This window comes from Neovison vison, chromosome 14 (genome assembly GCF_020171115.1).
Source record: "Neovison vison isolate M4711 chromosome 14, ASM_NN_V1, whole genome shotgun sequence".
NCBI lineage: Eukaryota > Metazoa > Chordata > Mammalia > Carnivora > Mustelidae > Neogale > Neogale vison.
In genome coordinates, this window is record NC_058104.1 from 33375741 (window position 1) to 33395042 (window position 19302).

The following is a 19302-nucleotide window of genomic DNA, read 5'->3' on the forward strand; positions in this document are numbered from 1 at the left end:
GTTGTTTGGAAATATGTATGAAATGTCTGAATTAGAAACAGAACAACGGACTGCTCTAAGATGAACCACAAACACAGGATGGTGACGGAGAAAAAATAGATGGGGGTGAAACTGAGAAAGTGAACAGGGTTGGGAGTTTAGGAGAACATTCATTCCTATCCGTGAGCGAAAACGAGGCACTTCTTACTCGAGCGCATACTCGAAACCACTCTGCCCCACACCATTTCCACAGCGCAGCCGTCTTTCTCCCATCACCCTCAGCTGCCCACTACACTGCATTTCAACAGGACAGCATGAAGCTGAAGCAAACCGTTCTTCCGTACATTTTCCGTGTCCCTACGAACACTGCCAGCTGTTCTCTAAATTGATGTTTCTCAAGATCTGTCCTGAGGACATGCTCACTTCGTAACTCACTGGAGGAGTGGTTAGAGAATGCAGTCCAAAGGAACAATTAATACCGTGTTCTATATTATGTGATTTCTCAGCTGCCCAGGGCAGCCAAAAATGTAATGATCAGTAAGAGCAGGTAAACTGAGAAGTTATCTAGTTGAACCATAACGCTAGGTTTCCACATCTATCCATTTCATTAAAATTGACCCATTAAGCAAAATCTGAAAACCCATTCAAAATAAGCATGAAGCTGTAGCATACGGCGCTGTAGCTCTAATGGCGTATAAAATAAACCACATTTTAAAATCTTAACACTCCCATGGTTTGTCCAAACTTGTTCAAGAGGACTCGGTTTTTTATTTATTCCTGGCACTTATATTTGCCTTGATATCTTGTAGAACGCTTATGCTTAAGCCTTTTGCTTCTCAAAAGGATTAAGGTATTTGTCTTCTTCACTTATAAATGTAGATAGCATATAAGATTATGTGGGAGTATGTATGTGAATGAGGAAGAAAGCAGGGTATGACAGAAAAAGAAAAAATCAGAAGACTACAAGGGAAGTGGCACTCAGTGATAACAAAAACCCCCAAATCCATTTTAAATTTGCATTTAATGGAGCAGACTGCAGCCTTTCATTCTTCACACAGAAATGCAACACATGGAGACTAACAGTATTGCTATATAATGCTCACAAGTAATCCAGATAGCCACGTTACGAGCCGAGACTACAGAGAGCACTGGCGCCTGGCCGGACGGCGGCCTCACCGACCGCACCTAACTCCATACTTACGCATCTATAGTTGGTATTGCGTATTTTCCGGTGTTGGTAAGCATTGCACCTTTCATGTTAGGATCTTTCACCTCCATCATAAAACTTCTGGGAATACCAGTGCTCTTTTTAATCCTAGGACCAGATTCAAAGTTTTTATCCTATTCGGAGGAGAAAGGAGAAAGGAGGAAGAAAGCAAGCAGTTACATTTATTTAATATTAACTAACATGCAGTACTCATTAATTGCTTCTGTTATTTGTAGTGCTTTACACACATGACCTCACTTAATCTTCGCAACAGCCACGTGAGGGAAATACTGCTATGAGCACCTCAGTCACCCAGAGAAGAAACGACAGGCCTGAAGCATCAAGTAACTTGCCCAGGCTCACGCAGCTATTAAATGGCAGAGCCAGGTTCTGAAGCCTGGCAGTTGGGCTCCAGAGCCTGTGCTCATTTGCCATGGTAATAGAGAAGGCAGGATTCACAAGACAACTACAATGGCTAAGAAATAACGGAGAAAAATAAGGTGCACCAGGGTTTCTATTTTGGACTTACCCCATTTGTTGGGCAATTCTTAATATAATGGCCAGGTTTACCACAACGAAAACAGGTGTAAGATGGAGGTGGTGGACCTAGAGGTTTCTTCATGTAACTGAAAGGGAAAAAAAATTACATGTACACAAAAACTTGAAAAAACGTTTTGATTGGGGGGGGAACCCACCCCCAAATACCTATTAATACGAAGCCTTTATGGACTTACTTGATTGGGTCGTATTCATGGCCAGATTGCGACATCATTGCTTTAATTTTATCTTCTTCAGAAGCATTGGCTTCAGCCAGATTGGCAGTCTGTTTAACAGGTAATTATTTGACACACACATTAGAAACACATTTAAGACCACACAGCCAAAGACAAACCACTCATCCTGTAAAGAGCAGTATCTAGTCTTGCATAAAACCTAAAACTATTTAAATGTATAACCTAGAAGAGGCACCGGGAGTTCCTTAGGTCATTACATGACGTTTGGGTGTCTGCAGTGCTGAGGAAGGCCGTTCTGGGGGCACTCAAACCTTAGACCCTGTTTGTACCTTACATTAAGATTTGCATATGACTCCTCTAAGAGTTAAAAACAGATTCCGGAAACACTTGATATTTTAAATCTTAAAAACAATTCAAGTGTCAAAATACAAAGACTTAATACTTACAACTTGGAGATAGGGTTGTGGGTAGAACAACTGAACATATTATGCAGCTGTTATTAAGCCAGAAGGCTCTTTAAGTAGTAGCAACAGTTTCAAATTAAGTGCAATGCACATGCAACTGAGCACTCGAAATTTTAAATCCAAGTCTCCGAAGTTTTATGAACTTCATTATATACATTAGAGTCTAGATATAAGCAGGGTCTAAGAGAGTGAGTCCTAGTAACTTTAATCTTCAAGCATCTAGCACTCACATCAGCCATTCATTGGGTTTTATCTTTACATTCATCCACAAAACAAGCAACCAGTTTTAACATTTTATTGTAATTTTATATACAAAGAATGCTTAACATTAACAGAGCTTAGAACAACAGCAACATTTACAGAAAACTGGATTACAGATGTTGAACAACTAATTTGTTTGAACCCAAACATTAATTTACAAATAGTTAAAAAAAAAAAAAAAATCCCCCAAACCTCCAAAATTCCCCAACTGCTTCCCACAAAGAAACAATGGTAGGAACAGACCAAAACTCAAATATGGTCCTTACAGCACATAAGAATTAAAACCATGAACTATAAACTGCTTAAGAGGTTAACTCTATGCTAGACCACTTTGCTTTAGAAAATTGTGAGAGAGGATGGGTTTCAGCCCACTTTGTGTCTCAGAATCATCAATTTTAATGTTTAGTTTTCCCGGAACAAGAGCTTAAAAGCTTATCTGTTACTAGGACATTTGGGGGGGATACATTCTAGGGGAAAAGGACACAACCTCTAACAAAGCCAAGGATAAGAAAGGGACAGCACTAATGGAAAATCCATCCAACTCATTAGATAAATCTTGGTTACGTAAGTTTGGTTTTACATTTCTGACAGTAGGGAAAAAAGATTTTTGAAAAACTGGAAGACTTCCTTCCTTCTTGGTCCTAAAAAATCTGTCTATTCTGTAATATATGTCTTCTTCCCTTTTTACTTTTTTTTAAAGACATAATTTGCAAGCTACATCTATTATTTTAAAAAGTAATCCATCACTAGTGCTTTCCCAAACAAAAGTACACATTGTTGAGCAGAAAATGCAAGCAATTTTATCGCAAAACACGGCATATACAATTATTTCAGGAGGTAACAATTTGCCCCTCTGCCAAACATACACATTGGTATATTCCTGCAAACAGCTTCATACATTTACACAATTCATGTAGTCTGTGTTCAAACAAATTAGGTTGTCTAAAACTTTTTCTAATGCAGACAGACTACAAGTCTATAGCATAAAGAAACAATTGTAACACATTTAAAATGTTGACCTTCATGGGATCAATTCGAATATTCAAGAAATAACTGTGCAATTGTCCATGTAAAGGAAAGCTTCTATTTTGGCTGCTTAAAGAAAGTCCACATAATTTACAGCCAAAACCAGGAAATTCCTCCAGAACTTTGTTAGTTTCCAATGTATAATTAAACAAAATGTATGAGGGGAAAAAAAAAAAGGTAAGGGTAGCTTCATATGTTTCTTCGGTCTTGAAGATGAACAACACTCCAACATTATGGTGAGGCTGCCAAAACACTCCCCCTATCTTCTCAAAACGGCAACTACTCTTTACAGGATAGTAATAATGTGTACAATGTTTTCACAAAATACATCCTCCCCCAACCCCTCTTCAAACAACTGTTCCACATTAAAAAAGAATACGATGTTAGAAAAAGATTTATATTTTCAAGAATATATATATATATATATATATACCTTTGTAAGCTGGGCCAGAGAAATAGACGCAGAAGAGTCATCAATCTGTTCACAAAAAATTAAACACACATTCAAGTTCCACACTGAAAACATCTGAAAGTGATCATTTAGTCCCTACTGCCACTTAATGTTCAAATACTGGGCATTTTCTTAGAAGTTTTCTAAAGAATGCTATTATTTCCAGTTTTAAAGCTGAAACTGTAGCTCGCCCCGCTTTACCCTTCTCTATGTATTTCACACACAGTAAAAGGCTAAAGTTGAGGGAGACTCAATTACAAAGAAGAAAAGAACAACAGGGTGAAGAAAAATGTATCACAGAAAATGTGTTCAGAGCAGTGACTAAATATTAAAAAAGAGTCCCACGTCTACCAGTGGTCTCTAAGTCGGAAGATGCTCAAGACAATGTACATTAGATGAGAGAAGAATAAGAAATCTAACTTTTCTGGAATGCCATTATAGGACACTGTAAAAACAAGCAGCTCTTTAAAGGCTCAGATAATTGTTGAATAAAACAGCTCCCACATAACTGCTACTTTTTTCTCTATTTTTGAGCATGTACTGTTCATTCTGAGTAAATCTGTTTATCCTCCCAAAGAGTAAGTAAGAATGGCTTCTTGCCAAAGAAACCATAGCTTTATCAAGGAAAGGTGTTAAGCCCAAAGGGAAAAAAGAAAAAAAAGGAAACCAAAGGTAGCCTGTGACAAAGGCAAACAGGGCTCTCATAAAAAGATGGAATTTAATGTGTGAAGAAAGTTAATCAAATGGAGCAAGCATTAAATGCTGAAGGATATAAGGATTTTAAAAATGTATTTTCAAATAGGATATTAAAAATTTTTTTCACTTATTTGATCTCTGAAGTGATTTTAGTATCAGTTTTTTTATGTAAGTGTTTATGTGTGTATATGTGTACACATGTATACACACACACACACACATTTAGAATATAACTCTAAAGATACTATTCCCCTGTAAGTGTGCCAAAATGAAAACGTTATTAGCTTCCTATGTAGTAATCAGGTTGCTCATTCAACAGGTTATAAATTTCTCATGCATTTTGGTCAGAACTCTTGTTTAAAATGGAGAGGATGTAATGGGATGTCTGGATCAGAGAAAAACAACAACAACAACAAAGTGAGTCTCTGTTAAGTATTTTTCAAATATTCCAGAGAGCTAAGAGTATTAAAATAAAAGCAGCATGACTGAGAGCCCCAAATAGAAATGTTACAAGTTTCAATGAAGTAAGTTCTTAGCACAATGCCCACCACAGAAGGAGTTCAATAAATAGAAGAAATGTTGGCTAAATTTAAAATATATCTTATAAATATCTTAGAGTTTTAAGAGTTAGTTCAATGGATATTACTACGGGGATGCTTATTTAAACAAAAGGTTCTTAGCTCCCCACTGAGGGGCGGCAGAGTTCATAATGCACGAACTCCACATTCCTAATACACAACCAAATAATCCACCAACGTGTTCTTATTCTCATCTAGCTTTTAAGTGCTCTTTCGTTACAGAACTAATCTCAAAGGGAAACTTAAAGAGAAAAAAAAATACACGAATATCCCATTTTTATCGAGAATAAATTCCGATATCTATTTTGAAGAGGGTTACATTTTACATCAGCTAGGAATTATTTGAATCTAAGTAACAAGAACTAAACAAATTACTGTCAAGCATCATCTATGTTTCTAACCAAAGAAACAAATTGTCTTTCAAAATAAATCTATTACTATCTAGAATATGAACACTGATCATTTCTTAAAAAAAAAATAAAATAAAAAAGCAGCTAGATTAACTTTATTATAGCTGAAACTAAAATACTAACACTAACACTTTTTGTTCTTTCCATTCCTAAAATATAGCTGTCTTCTGGTTCTTACACTGGGCTTTCTTGCCATGTTAGTTTTCTGCCAACTTGTTTTAGTATCCTATAAAGTGGTTTCAGATACTCAATGGCATCTACATCACTTTTTTTCCCCACCAAACAATCACTCTAGCACCTTAAATACCTTAAAATCCACAAGGAAGTAAAATTTACCAGAAATTGAGAAAGGAATCCAATTGTTTCCTGGATATAGCAAGGTACTAGAAATTAAGTGAAAATTGCTGACAAGAAATGGTTTAAACATGACCAGAAATTTGCATGTCCTAAGCATCAATAAATGTATTAATAATGATTTAAAAACTGCACCATGTTAAAAAAAAAATCTAGTCTTAAAAAATACTGATGAGTGCATACTGTGGACATTATTAAAATTAACCCACTTCCCCACATCATCTAATTTATGGTCTTGCTTCTGGGAGAAAGAATCTGAAATTTTTTTATGCCACCCATACTTGCTTGAAATTAAAGGATCCAACAAAATGCAACTCTGATATTTAATAAGCAAGAAGAACATCCAGCTTTGCAGTACCAACGTGGAAGGATGACTAAATAAAACAAAGCTAAGGAATATGGATAGAAACAGCCATCCTTGATTGCAATTGGCTTAGGTTACCAAAAATGTACACACATTTACTTCTATTAACTAGAATTAGAAACCTCATTTGGTGGCTCTATCTTGGCTTTTGTGAAGTGTACAGTAACAGGTGATTTGTAAAATGGGCATTAATTATGCTTCATGAATATATTCTCATCCTAAATGCCAGCAAATGTACCCCAAGCAAATAAATGATGGGGATATTAAATTATTAAATTATCTAGTGTCTTCATTTCAGACATTCTACCTAAAAATTAAAGCCACTTTTAAAGTATCCAAAAAAAAAAAAAGAAAAAAAAAAAGAAAAGAAAAAAGAAAAGAGAAACCTAAATAAGCATAAAATAAACTGCTTCTTGTATAAGTGTAATACAGACATGCCAGGGAACACACAAGGCTAAAAGAATGTTAACTTTATTTATGAACATGTGATTTGTGTTTATACACATGCTAATAAACAAAAAGGAAATAACTGTTTTCAAGAAATAAAACTTCATCTGAATTAATTTAAATACTATATAAAAGTACTTTATACAAAATGTGTTACATTAACTACTACAGTCACCAGGATAGTCACTCTAATTTGTGCTAGCATTTGGATACATAAAATCAGTTTTAAACCAATCACCAGCAAAACAGAAACTTGGACAGTTTTTTACAGCATTATGCTTTAAAAACCAAAAAACCAAACCAAAACAACACAAAAAAAACAAAAACAAAAAACAAAAACCCCAAAAAAACCAAAAAACAACAAAAACCAAAAAACCCCATATACCCCAGGGGTGGGGGGAAACCCCAAAACACTAAGTTTTGATCTTTGAATCACCATATTTAGTTCCATGAGAACTAAAGGCCATATACTTTAGAGAACAAGTCCAAAGTTAAGATATTCTATATTATCATGTTTAAGATGCAATGATCCAAGGTTAGTGAAATGCCTGATACACAAAGATCAGTACTATTTAAAAAGGATAAAGTGAAACAGCAAGCAATACCCTTGAATTCTAAATCAAGATTTCAGACATCTTGTATTGTGTACAGATCAAGCCTCAGCAGTAAAATGTTTCGAGAACCATCAAGTTTACAGAACCCAATTACTACAGCCCTATACTCTGAAACCAATGTGTCACCCCACAACTTAGGAACACTGCTGCCTTTTACTTAAGACCTCCAAGTCAACAGGGTGTCATATTTAAGCTATGATCGTAAAAATTAAGATGTTATCCTGGTTAAGGGGAGTTACCTCTGATGAGCTACAGCTTTCAATTAGCTTACAATTAATGCAGCATTTAGTATCTTTATGAGAAAGAGGGAAATATTTCAATTTGGAGAACTAAGCAGGCTGGAAGTGGAAGACCTTGTAGTAAGATTTTAAAACAATGTACTCAATTATATAAATCATCAATGAGACATTTATATATTCATGGGGGCCCAATTTCAGGTCTTACTTTATAGTGGAGATATAAACGAAGAATAAAAGCTTGAAATTGCCAAATAAGATAAAACTAAGTAATATAGCTGCATCAACTCCGGAAAGCTCTTTTCTATATGTGTCTGAACTTGGAGAAAGCATCAAACTTTAACATTAGCTTTGCATATTGCTAATGCATTTTTTAAAAGCCATCTGTCAGGCAGGAAAAAAAAAACTAACAAAAACTAAGTGATACAACGTGAAAATGGCAAAATATACACTCCAAACATTTTTTTTATTGCAAGAAACAAAAAGCACACAACAGCCTGTACATACATACAAAATACTAACTATAGACAGACAGATGTAGAACATGTTATCATGTTCATTAGTGTAAAACCTACAAGAGCTAAAAAGAATCATACATTAACTGTACAACACGGTGTCATACAGGGAGGGTGCTATCATATTTAATATGAAACAGTGTTTTGGGGGGGCACAAATTACCCATTTCTACAGAGTGTGCAAATTATGCCACATATATCCATATTCAACTGAGCTGTCATTGAAATACATTTTATTTACAATATGTACTATGATCAGTTGGATATTAAGTTCTAAATGATTTACTTCACTGCTACATTATAAAGGTAAAAGCAATGTGTAGAAAAAGTGTGAGATTGTGTTTTTACATACTGCTTTTGAAGTTCCCATCACTGGTTCAGTTCGACTTCTAAAAAATAAACAAAAATGAAAATAATATTAATTATGAGGAGGTATTTATGGATTTTTGTGCTAAAACAACTTAATAATATTATCTCTCATCACATACCTTTATTAACACAAATTTCCTTTGGTACAAAGATTTAAAAACAACCAATTTCCTAATATGTACACTACTAATAGTTTAAGACCTATTTGTGGGATATAAAATAAAATAAAACAAAATTCTATACTAAGAAATTCTAGAATAGGTGTAACTTGCCATTTACAACAGATGTTTTCCCACAGGTAGTATGAAGGTCTTTTGTTAAGAAACATTGTAGCTATTTCTTACAGACTGAGCAACCAAGTTACATTATCCCCCCTACCTTTTCTTAAGATTTTTATTTATTTATTTGACAGAGACAGACACAGCTAAAGAGGGAACACAAGCAGGGGGAGTGGGAAAGGGAGAAGCAGGCTCCCTGCAGAGCCCCCTGATGTGGGGCTCAAGCCCAGGACCTGGGGATCATGACCTGAGCTGAAGGCAGCCACTTAAGGAAGAAGCCACCCAAAAGCTCCTCCCTGGTTTTTTAACAGGTAACAAATAAAAATTTTCATGTATCAGATCTTCTTAAATGAAGACCACTCACTGTTAGCATTTATAATTGGGACCCCTGAGAAATTGCTGTGCTCCAAAAACTAAATTTCAAATCCAGAAAGACAGGTTGATAGTAACTTTAACTTCTTAGAAGTCTCAAAACAATGATTAAGGATTAAATAAGAACTAACTTCCAGAAATACCAATATAGTCTTGACAGTTTATTAGTTCAAAGAACGAGCTTGATGGTTGTGAAGAACTGAACAAATTGATTTTTTTAAAGTACATACAAATAAAGCCTGAGAAGAAATTCTTTTGAAAGTTCTCACAGGAAAGGGGACAGGAGTTGAGTTGTTAAATACAGCACTTAAATGCTTAATTGAAATTTATGCTATCCTGACTACAGAGAAATGTTAGTGTGCATCTGAAAGGAGTTTCTAAGTTTACATGCGATTTGCAAGTCCTAGGATAAAAATGAAGCATTCATTTTCTAGTATTTGCTCAATAAACTCAGAGGCATTTTATGAGGCAGAGAGATTACAAAGGAAATCTCACACACAGTCCGTTAACACACAATCTTAAGAAGCAACTTATTTCCCCATGTACTTCGAATAATTCTCTCCCTAAAAGTTTCTTAGTATCAGAAAACAAAAACCAAAAAACTGAATGGTTACTGTTTTTAAAAAGCATTTAAAGTGTAATTTCACATGAAATACTAGGAATTATTCCCTCATTTCTTACAATTACACAAAGTTAAAAGCACATAATTCATTTGGTTTTTGTAAGAAAAAGAAAGTATACAAGTTTTTATGCTGTTGTTATACAGAAGATATTACACAAAACGATCCCCAAGGGCTAGGACATGGAATATAACTTTATAGCAAACCAATGACAATAAGTTTAGAATGAACACTTGCCCATATGAAGTAAAGCTCCAAGAAATGACTATTTTACCTCAATTCCAAGAACACATTCCATTTCCTACGACTGGCAAATTCCAGAATTTTTCACTGGCCAAAAGCAGAATTTGCCAAAATTTCAATTAAGGCTACCTAACTTCTAAGTGGAAATCACTACTCTTTTCACATTATTATAATTCTAACATCATTAAAATTGCAAGGAGGCAGGGAACGTTAAAAGATGTTTTAATCCTGTGTCTTTTGTGAATTCCTTAAGCTCTAGACTGGGGCTAAAATACTGCTGTGTTCGAACTCCATTAATGGAGTCTACCATGGGTCAGGCACTGTTTAATTCTTCCAACTCTCTTCTTGAGTTAAATACTCATATCCCTATATTATTTCAAGAAGTCTATTTTGAGGCTTTAGATAACTTACTCAAAGTCACAACTTGTATAAAGCAGCTACTGGAGTCAAACCTAAGCCTGATTCCATAAACCCTATAAACTCTATAGCTTCCCAACAAAAGCCCCTTATTGAGAAACAAATGTTAGCATTACTGAACACTCTGGATGCTGTCAAAATATTTAGAACAAGGCTTTTAATATACTTATATAGCAAAAACTTCTTCCTGACAGTGTGTACTATTAACTACAGATTAAGTTACCTGGGGGAAGAAACCAGGAAGAAACAAACCCATCCCCACAGTTTCGAGGATTAAGAAGATATACTTATTAAGGTAATGACTTCTATTCTAAAATACTTCTTTCTCACAAGATAAAAAGTCTATTCTGAGGACTTAAATACATGAGATCCGATAAATACTTACATAACATACGTCTTGCTTGTAGATTTAACACCTCCAATAGGAATTCTTCTAACAATTACAGATGAATTCTTAGGAATTAGAGCATTATCATCAGTATATTCTGTAAAAAAGATAGAGAGTTGAATTTCTATTTGGTGATTTGGAGATGTCAGTCCTCAAGAATTAGAAAACTTCAGCCAAACATAAATTTTATGGGAAATGAACTTAAATTTAGAAGAACATTAATCACTGCATGTTCCTTGCATCTGGATTACTGATACTGTCAGAACAAATAGAAATTCTCTTCAAAGGACACCAAAGACTGTCAGCAGGTTCTTGGCTCTAGCGCTGCTCCTACTTTTGTTGAACCCCAAATCTCAGTAAGACTAAGTTATTCTTTAGTTTATTTAGCTAGTAATGCTAATCATCTAAACTATGAGAAAAAGGTGTTATTTAAATTAAACAATTAGGGGCGCCTGGGTGGCTCAGTGGGTTAAAGCCTCTGCCTTCGGCTCGGGTCATGATCCCAGGGTCCTGGGATCGAGCCCCATGTCGGGCTCTCCGCTCAGCGGGGAGCCTGCTTCCCTTCCTCTCTCTGTCTGCCTCTCTGCCTACTTGTAATCTCTGTCTGTCAAATAAATAAATAAAATATTTTTTAAAAAATAATAAATTATTTAACAATTATTAAGTTGCTATTTAAAATATGTCTCTCCTAGCCCCTCGCTCAACCTGAGTTATTACTAAAAACGACAGACTAAAGAAATTAAGACACGTTCTGAATAGAGGAAAGAGTTTCATAAAAATAATTAGTAGCAGGATGCAACTGTGGATAGAATATTGATTTAAGGCCTTTCTAAGGAACATTTGAGACTTAAAGAATGAAAAGCTAGAAAGATATGCAAAAAAGCTGGACAAGAAGTGTTTCAGACAGAAAGAAAAGCATGTGAAAAAAATAAAGTCCAGAACAGCTGGAAGATAATGAAAGGGAAGAATGATGGATAGAAGTACAGATCACAAACGGATTTATATTTTATTTATACGTACAAGAAGTCACTGAAGATTTTCAACAAAAATGATGACAATTTGATTTACATTAATAACGAACAAACAAGATAACTTTGGTATCTATGTGGACAATGAACCCACAGGGGAACAAGAGTAGAAAGAGGGTGACCAATAAGGAGGCTGCTGCAAAGGCCCAGTAAGAAATGATCATCCGTGCTGGTATGTGACAGATGCAGAAAGGGAGAGAATCCGAATGTTCTGAGGTAGAAGTGGTAAGGCTATCAATGGATTAAAGGAAGGAGGGTAGGGAGATGAAGGAAAAAGAGCAGTCAGTCATGAGAAACTGGGTTCCTGGCTTAAGCCAACTGAAGAACAGTGATGTTACTGAGAACAAAAGACGGAGGATGAATGGATCCTCTTTTTCTCCTCTTTAAACTCCCGATTACTTGCAATACTTCTGGAAGAATGAAATTAAAAGAGAACCTGGACCAATTAACTTTAACTATGGGTAAAAAGCTTTCCTGAGGAAGGAATCTATAAAATTACAGATTTGATAGATATGAGAATATCTATGAGATAAATATGAGAATGTACCCATCTCTCCCAATCACATAATCAGGTTATCAAGGTTCACTCTTCTAAGATTATGGAGTTTACTTGCTTCACTGAAGTTACTCAGCACCAAGCGGCTGACTACCTCTGTTCTTTCAGTTATTTCAATTTATCACGCAACGTGAGCATTTTAAGTTTAATACTCTATTAATTTTAATCATAACATCATTAGTTACTTCCTGTTACAAATTGTTCAAAAATGGGTTCTTATCAGTATATTTCAAGGAGCAGATTGTATCTCACAGGTATCCAATCAGAGCAATTCAATTTCCTAGACCTGTTAGAGACTATCATCATTACCTTGATAGTTCATGATAGTTCCAAATTTCAATCAAGATCTGAGTAAGAGAAACTGAAAGATGGGAGATGTCCAAAAAATAAATTCTAAAACAAAACTTGGCGTCAAACATTTGACAAGGACTTTCTGAATATGTAACAACTCTTAAAAACATTGAGGGTAGCTTTCCAAGACAACTTATTAATTCAATCAGACCAGTACTGTGTCAGACTAAAAGTCACGTGCCCCCACACCAGATGCTCTGATTGACCTTTAAGTACCTGAATTACACTGGTTACTTCCTACCCTTAAACTACTTTACTAAGTAGGCTGTTAACTTCAAAAGACCCTTTCCAGGCGCCAGTGTGATTTCCGATTCAAAAATATGAAGACCATGGATTCCGGAATGAAAAACAAGATGAATCTGATAGATGGAAAAAGAGAAGACTCTTCAAAAATACTTCATTCTCAGCTTTCAAATCTTTCACACTTAAGTTCAGAATGAAGGTTTGTTTTGTTGTTGTTGTGGGTTTTGTTTTGTTTTGCTTTGTTTTTTTTTTGGAGGTGGGAGAGAAGGTGAAAGGTAGGGAAATACGTTTATATAGGAAATCTGTATTAAAAAATATAGGAAGATCATTCAGGATTTGTTTTGAAAAGAGCAAGATTCTTAAATCTAAAACATAAAATTCTGACCCATGCATTTTGATGTAATTAAGATTTAAGGGTCCTAAACATAGACAGATTCCCAAAACTCTAAGGAATGTTTTTACAGACATGTGATATACTGGGTAATCTAAACATTAATTCAAACAAATTAAGTGATCCAGTTCAGCATCCTTCTCCTAGGCAATCGCCTAACTATGAGGCTATAAATATTTTGTATTCTCTAATTCACTGGATGGTGCTAAAACCCAGCCCATTCTTACTCAGCTGCCTGTGACACTGGATGCTATTTCCTGTAAAACTCATTAAGTGACTATCCTCAGACTACCAGTATTTTCTCCTCCCTTAATTTGAGGATTGCACAAAATGCACATTCTCTCCCCAGAAACCCCTTCTCTTAATATAACATCAAAGCTTTCTTCAATATAGACGGTTCACACAAACATGTTAAAAAAAGATATGCTGGGGCACCTGGGTGGCTCAGCGGGCTAAAGCCTCTGCCTTCAGCTCAGGTCATGAGCTGATCCCAGGACTGGGATCGAGCCCCCGCATCGGGATCTCTGCTCAGCGGGGAACCTGCTTCCTCCTCTCTCTCTCTCTCTGCCTGCCTCTCTACTTGTGATTTCTGTCTGTCAAATGAATAAATAAAATCTTAAAAAAAAAAAAAAAAGATATTCTGCTGGACAGAACACCTCCCTAACTTTCAGGGTTTGTAAAAATAATACATAACATAAATTTCCTGGCTTAGAAAAAAAAAATAACCAATGTCACAAGACTCTTAGATTTTTGGACAAGACGTCCATCAACTGTAACTTACTGCAATCTAACAAAGTTGTATTCAATTATCAGGTAAAGAAAATGGACCAAGTCCATGATAAAATCATTTAATACTCCAGAAAGTGTAAATCCTGCCTAAGTATCGGACTAAAATTGCCTTAATATTCTTTACTTTCATATATATTTTCTTCCTCTCATTTATAAGTGTCATAAACATACCAGTATGTCCTGAAATTCTTATAAACCCATCTATCCTGTAACATATGGCTGCAATATTTCAGGGACACTTTTGGTGACCTTAAAGAGAAGAGTATTTTCTTTAAGGTATTTTCTTGAACACTATTTTAAAAAGCTATTTGACTCTTCATGATGACCAGCAATTTTTCCTCTCCTTACGTGTAGAGGATTCTACACGTAATTATAATCACAAAAGCTTCCTGTGGAGTATCCCTTAGGTATGACATTTTAAAAGGAGGTGGGGGCAGTGGAGAATATTCCTTCATGTGTCACCATGTAAGCAAGTAAAGTTTGTATTCAATATTTTTGAATCATGCCAGTAATGCCAGTCCTTAATATAATACTTAATATTAAGTCCTTATATTAAGTCCTTTATATTATATTAAGTCCTTAATATAATATAGTCCTTAATATAATCAAACTTTTATCTGGAAATAAATAGGAAACAACTCTTTTACATGACAAGATTCACTCTATTAAAAACTATAAACTAGGGGCACTGGCTGGCTCAACTGGTAGAGCGTCCGACTCTTAGTCTCTACGTTGTGAGTTCGAGCCGCACGCTGGGTATAGAGATTACTTAAAATTAAAATATTTTTAAAACGAAACAAAATCCAAAACCCCATGTAGGCTAGAAGTGAGGGACACCCCCCTCCAATTTCAACTAAAAGAACGCAAGTCACACCTTAAGAAAAATTTAGTGATCGATAAAATACCCTAAGCTAATTTGAACTTCTTTATTTCTTCCCATCCCAGACTGATCTACTGAAAACTACACATCAGCATTACAGTACTAAGAAAAAGAAACCAAAACAAATGCAGAACCAGAATCTGCAGATACTATTTCTCACACTGTCATAAATAATGTTAAATTCTCAACATTATTAAATGCTTTTAAAAAGGAGAAAGAACTTAAAGATTCCTATCAGTGGCTTGTTTGAAACTCACTTGGTAGCAGCCTACTATCCTCCACATCCAAGTAACATAATCACGTAAATAAAGCCTAGCAATTACTACTTTAAAAAAAAAAAAAAGAAGACCCTTTACTAAATTGCTACTAAATTTTAAGAGTAATGTGATGAACTCAGAGCTCAGCCACTTAATTACTGGATTACTAATTCTGGAATTTACACACAAAAGTGGTGACATCAGAACACATCAGGTTCCAAAAGCAATTCCAACATTAAAGACTAGCTGGATTAAATCCTCAAAAATATTTAAGTGAGGATCCCTGCGCCGCAACACAGGCAACTCCAAAATAAAAATAAATTAAGTACAAAAGGACTGGAAGAAAAAAGGAGTACATAAAACCTGCCACTGAACCCCCAAACCACTGTCAGGTTAGCAAGCTAGGGCACTATCTCGACTGCTGCTTTAACAAGTACGAAGCCTCCATATGCTCTCCTCCCCTCTGATGAAAAACAAGCTCGAAAACGCCACAGGGCAAGCACCCCCAAGAACCTGGAAGGCACCCCTCACCCTCTCCCACCGACATCCTCATTTTAACTAACATTTGAGAAGACTAAACGGACTTCCACGTTTTCAGATTAGCCGGTTACCCATGATCCCACCTACGCAGACATCATACAAGCCAGTTAAACCCCCAGGCCGACGGCTGCAACCCCTGGGTCTCCAGGAAAGTTGCATCCAAAGTCTTAGAATGAACAGGCCCACAAGAGACGTAATGGCGGTTAGCCTCCTGCCAGGCAACCAGTATTTAGCAGAACTACTATCTATCTCCGGCCAGCAGAGCTGGAGCCCGTGTGGCTCTTACCTTCTTTCGTCTGCGCGTTGGTGATCTGCAGGTCGCAGTCGGCAGCTTTCAACTTCTCTCTCCCCATAATCTGCTTCTTTAAATCGCAGAGGGAGATGTGGAGCCCATCAAAGGTGACGGTATCATAGTTGAGTTTAGAGGAAAATTTATAATGCACACAGGACATGGTGCCAAAGGATTCCTAAGGTTCAGCGAGGAGACGTGGACACGCTCAATATATGTATATTTATAAACTTAAGAGCAAAATATGTACACACACAAAACACTCAAAAGACACCGAAGGACCCTAAGGCCTCAGATTAAATACCCCCCCAACCACAAGCAGGGGTTCGTAAAAACAATAATCCAGAGCCCCCCCCGCCCCCCTCCCCCCGATACTCAGAAGCACTTCATACGGGAGGAAGCGGACGAGGACGGGGAAAGGGGAAATCGAGAATCCGCCAACGGGCACAATGTCACCCGGCTGGGTCCCCCTCGCTCATGCTAAGGGCCGGCAGGAGACGGGGGGCAGGCGGTGCAGTCAGTAGCGGTCAGTCCACACGTTAGAGTCCGAATGACCCCGCGGGGTCAGGGGTCCATAGCGAGGCCGCACCTCCCGGTTGGTCTCTCTTTCCGTGGATTGGGGTGACCCAGGCCCCGGGAGAAGGTTGGGGGAAGAGGGCCTAGGCCCGGAGTCCACGAGCGGCCTCTCGCCTCCTCCTGGCTTCCGGACGACCGGCGTCAGCTTCCCCAGGCCCAGGCCCCCCCACACGCAAACCCCTGTCGCCTGCTCCCCGGAGGCCACGAGCGGCCCGCGGCCTAGGCCAAAAACGCGCGGTCGGCGGAGGAGAGGCCTTCCCGCAGGCCGCCCCCGGCTCCGCCTCCCCCCCGCCGCCGCCGCCGCCTCGGACACAAAGCCGGTACTAGGCCTCAACTAGGCCTCGAAGCACTTCCTCACCACCCCGGGCCCCAGCCAGCGGCCGGGTGGCTTTGGCGGACCCTGGGGACGCCGCCGAGGCTCCCCGACGCTTCCTCTCGCCGTGTGCTCCGCGCTTCTCTCGCCTTTCGCTCCCGTCGCCTTTCGGCCCCCAATCGCGAGAGGAGGCCCGGAAACCGCCGGGCAACGCCAAAGGCTTCGGGGCTCTCTTTTTGTTTCGCCCCCCTGCCGCTCTCGGGCCCTCACCCAGCGCCGGCGACACCTCCAAGCCAGGCACTATGGCGGACGCGGCCTGGCTTCGGGCGAGCGCCCCACTCCGGGGTCTCTTAAGCAGGGATTGCACGGGCGGCGCGCGCGAGGCGGGGCTGGCGTGCGCGGATAGGCGGGCCGGGAGGCGGGGCCCGCGGCGTCACAAAGCGCACCGGCCCGCCCACGTGACCCCGCGCTTTGTGACTCGGAGCGCGGAACCTGAACCAGCCGGAGAACGGAAGGAACCATGTGCCTCAAGAGAGAGGGGGGCGCCGCGCGGAGGGCCGGCTCACCGGGCGGCTCCGGGGCGGGGTGGTGGAGGGGAGCTCGGATTTGAGCTGCTCCGGTGCTTGTTAGTCTCCGCCGCAAATGGGGTGTCCAGGGATGGCCGGCTAACTCCGCTTCCCCGCGATCCCCACCAACTACCCCAGTTCCAGTAAACATTATGGTTGCTATGCATTGAACTATGGTTGCTATGCAAGCGCCCCCTAGCCTCCCCTTCCGACAAACCAGCCACCTTCAGCTCTTCCTAAGTGGAAATTCTGGAGCAGCCCCGCGCTAGAACTGACAAAACCACCCCTATAGAGATTTACCGAGCTCTAACTGTGTGCTAGGCCCAGGGCTGAGCCCTTTGTAACACTGCCAGGCTCTGGAGCCCAGTTGTCGTGGTTGGAACCCTAGCTGGGGAGGTCAAGATTTAACGCCTCCGTGCCTCAGTTTCCTTGGCTTGTAAAGGGCAGTTTAAAATTGTACTCGGTCTACGGGTGTGTCGTGGATTAAATGAATGAATATGTTTCCATTGTTTAGGAACATGCCTGGTGTATGGTTCAATGTGTCTCCCATGTAGCTCAGTAAATGTCATTTTAACAACATCAGTAAAAACCCTAAAGTGGTCAGCCCTACCATTATCTCCGATTCATGGACGAGGGAACGGAAGCTAACAATGGAGAATTTTCCGAATTCTAAGAATCAGGGGAATGCCTGCTTTGTAGCAGGGTCCGAAATCCCAGTCCTAATTGTAAAAGAAGGGAAATATGGCAAGATCCCCCTCAGGGGACTGGAGATTATTTTTTCCTTGGGGCATAAAGAAGTTATTATAGCATCCATAAAATTCATACTATAACAAAATTGCATTCATAAACTGTAATAATCACTATAATTTACAGTGCATTTTCCTCATCCTCTCTGGATTTTTACTGGCTTGGGCTCAGAGAAGTTAGTCACTGAGAACAAGACCACACAGCCATGATGGGGCCAAGTTTGCCTGGGACTTCCTAAATACATACACCCAATCCTTCCAGAAGGTGGTTTAAATCAAGCATCACCAACTGAGCCACCCTGCCTTCGGCTCAGGGCGTGATCCTGGAGTCCCGGGATCGAGTCCCACATCAGGCTCCCAGCTCCATGGGGAGTCTGCTTCGCTCTCTGACCTTCTCCTTGCTCATGCTCTCTCTCACTGTCTCTCTCTCTCAAATAAATAAATAAATAAATAAATAAATAAAATCTTAAATCAAGCATCACCTTGTCAGGAAAGTCTACCTAAGGCAACTTTATTCAAATAGGATGACCAACTTCTATCTCTCCCTCTTCCTAATTTTCTTTGAAGCATTTGTTACCTGACGTGGTATATATTTATTTTTTAATTTTCTGCCCCCCCATAGCTGAGAATAGGGATTTTTCTCTTTTGGTCATGCCATATACCCAGCTCTTAGAACCCCAGCCTGAACAGAGTAAGCACTCAATTAAGGTGTTGAATAACTACATTTTTATGTGATCTATAGAAATACCATGGC

General features: G+C 38.7%; 1 protein-coding gene across 3 annotated transcripts in view; it reads right to left on the reverse strand.

The window, feature by feature from the left end:
* Positions 1-17578, reverse strand: part of RBBP6 (RB binding protein 6, ubiquitin ligase) — a 32013-nt gene extending 14435 nt beyond the window's left edge. Inside the window, exons 1-8 of one of the 3 annotated variants that reach the window (XM_044233311.1) lie at positions 17507-17578; positions 16345-16525; positions 11021-11120; positions 8689-8725; positions 4105-4149; positions 1921-2009; positions 1716-1812; positions 1181-1320 (exon numbers count right to left, since the gene is read on the reverse strand). In XM_044233311.1, coding sequence (XP_044089246.1) covers positions 1181-1320; positions 1716-1812; positions 1921-2009; positions 4105-4149; positions 8689-8725; positions 11021-11120; positions 16345-16510 — 674 coding nt within the window. In that variant the 5' untranslated portion in view covers positions 16511-16525; positions 17507-17578. The other 2 variants (XM_044233310.1, XM_044233312.1) reach the window with 2 other exon arrangements.
* Positions 17579-19302: the final 1724 nt, after the last annotated feature.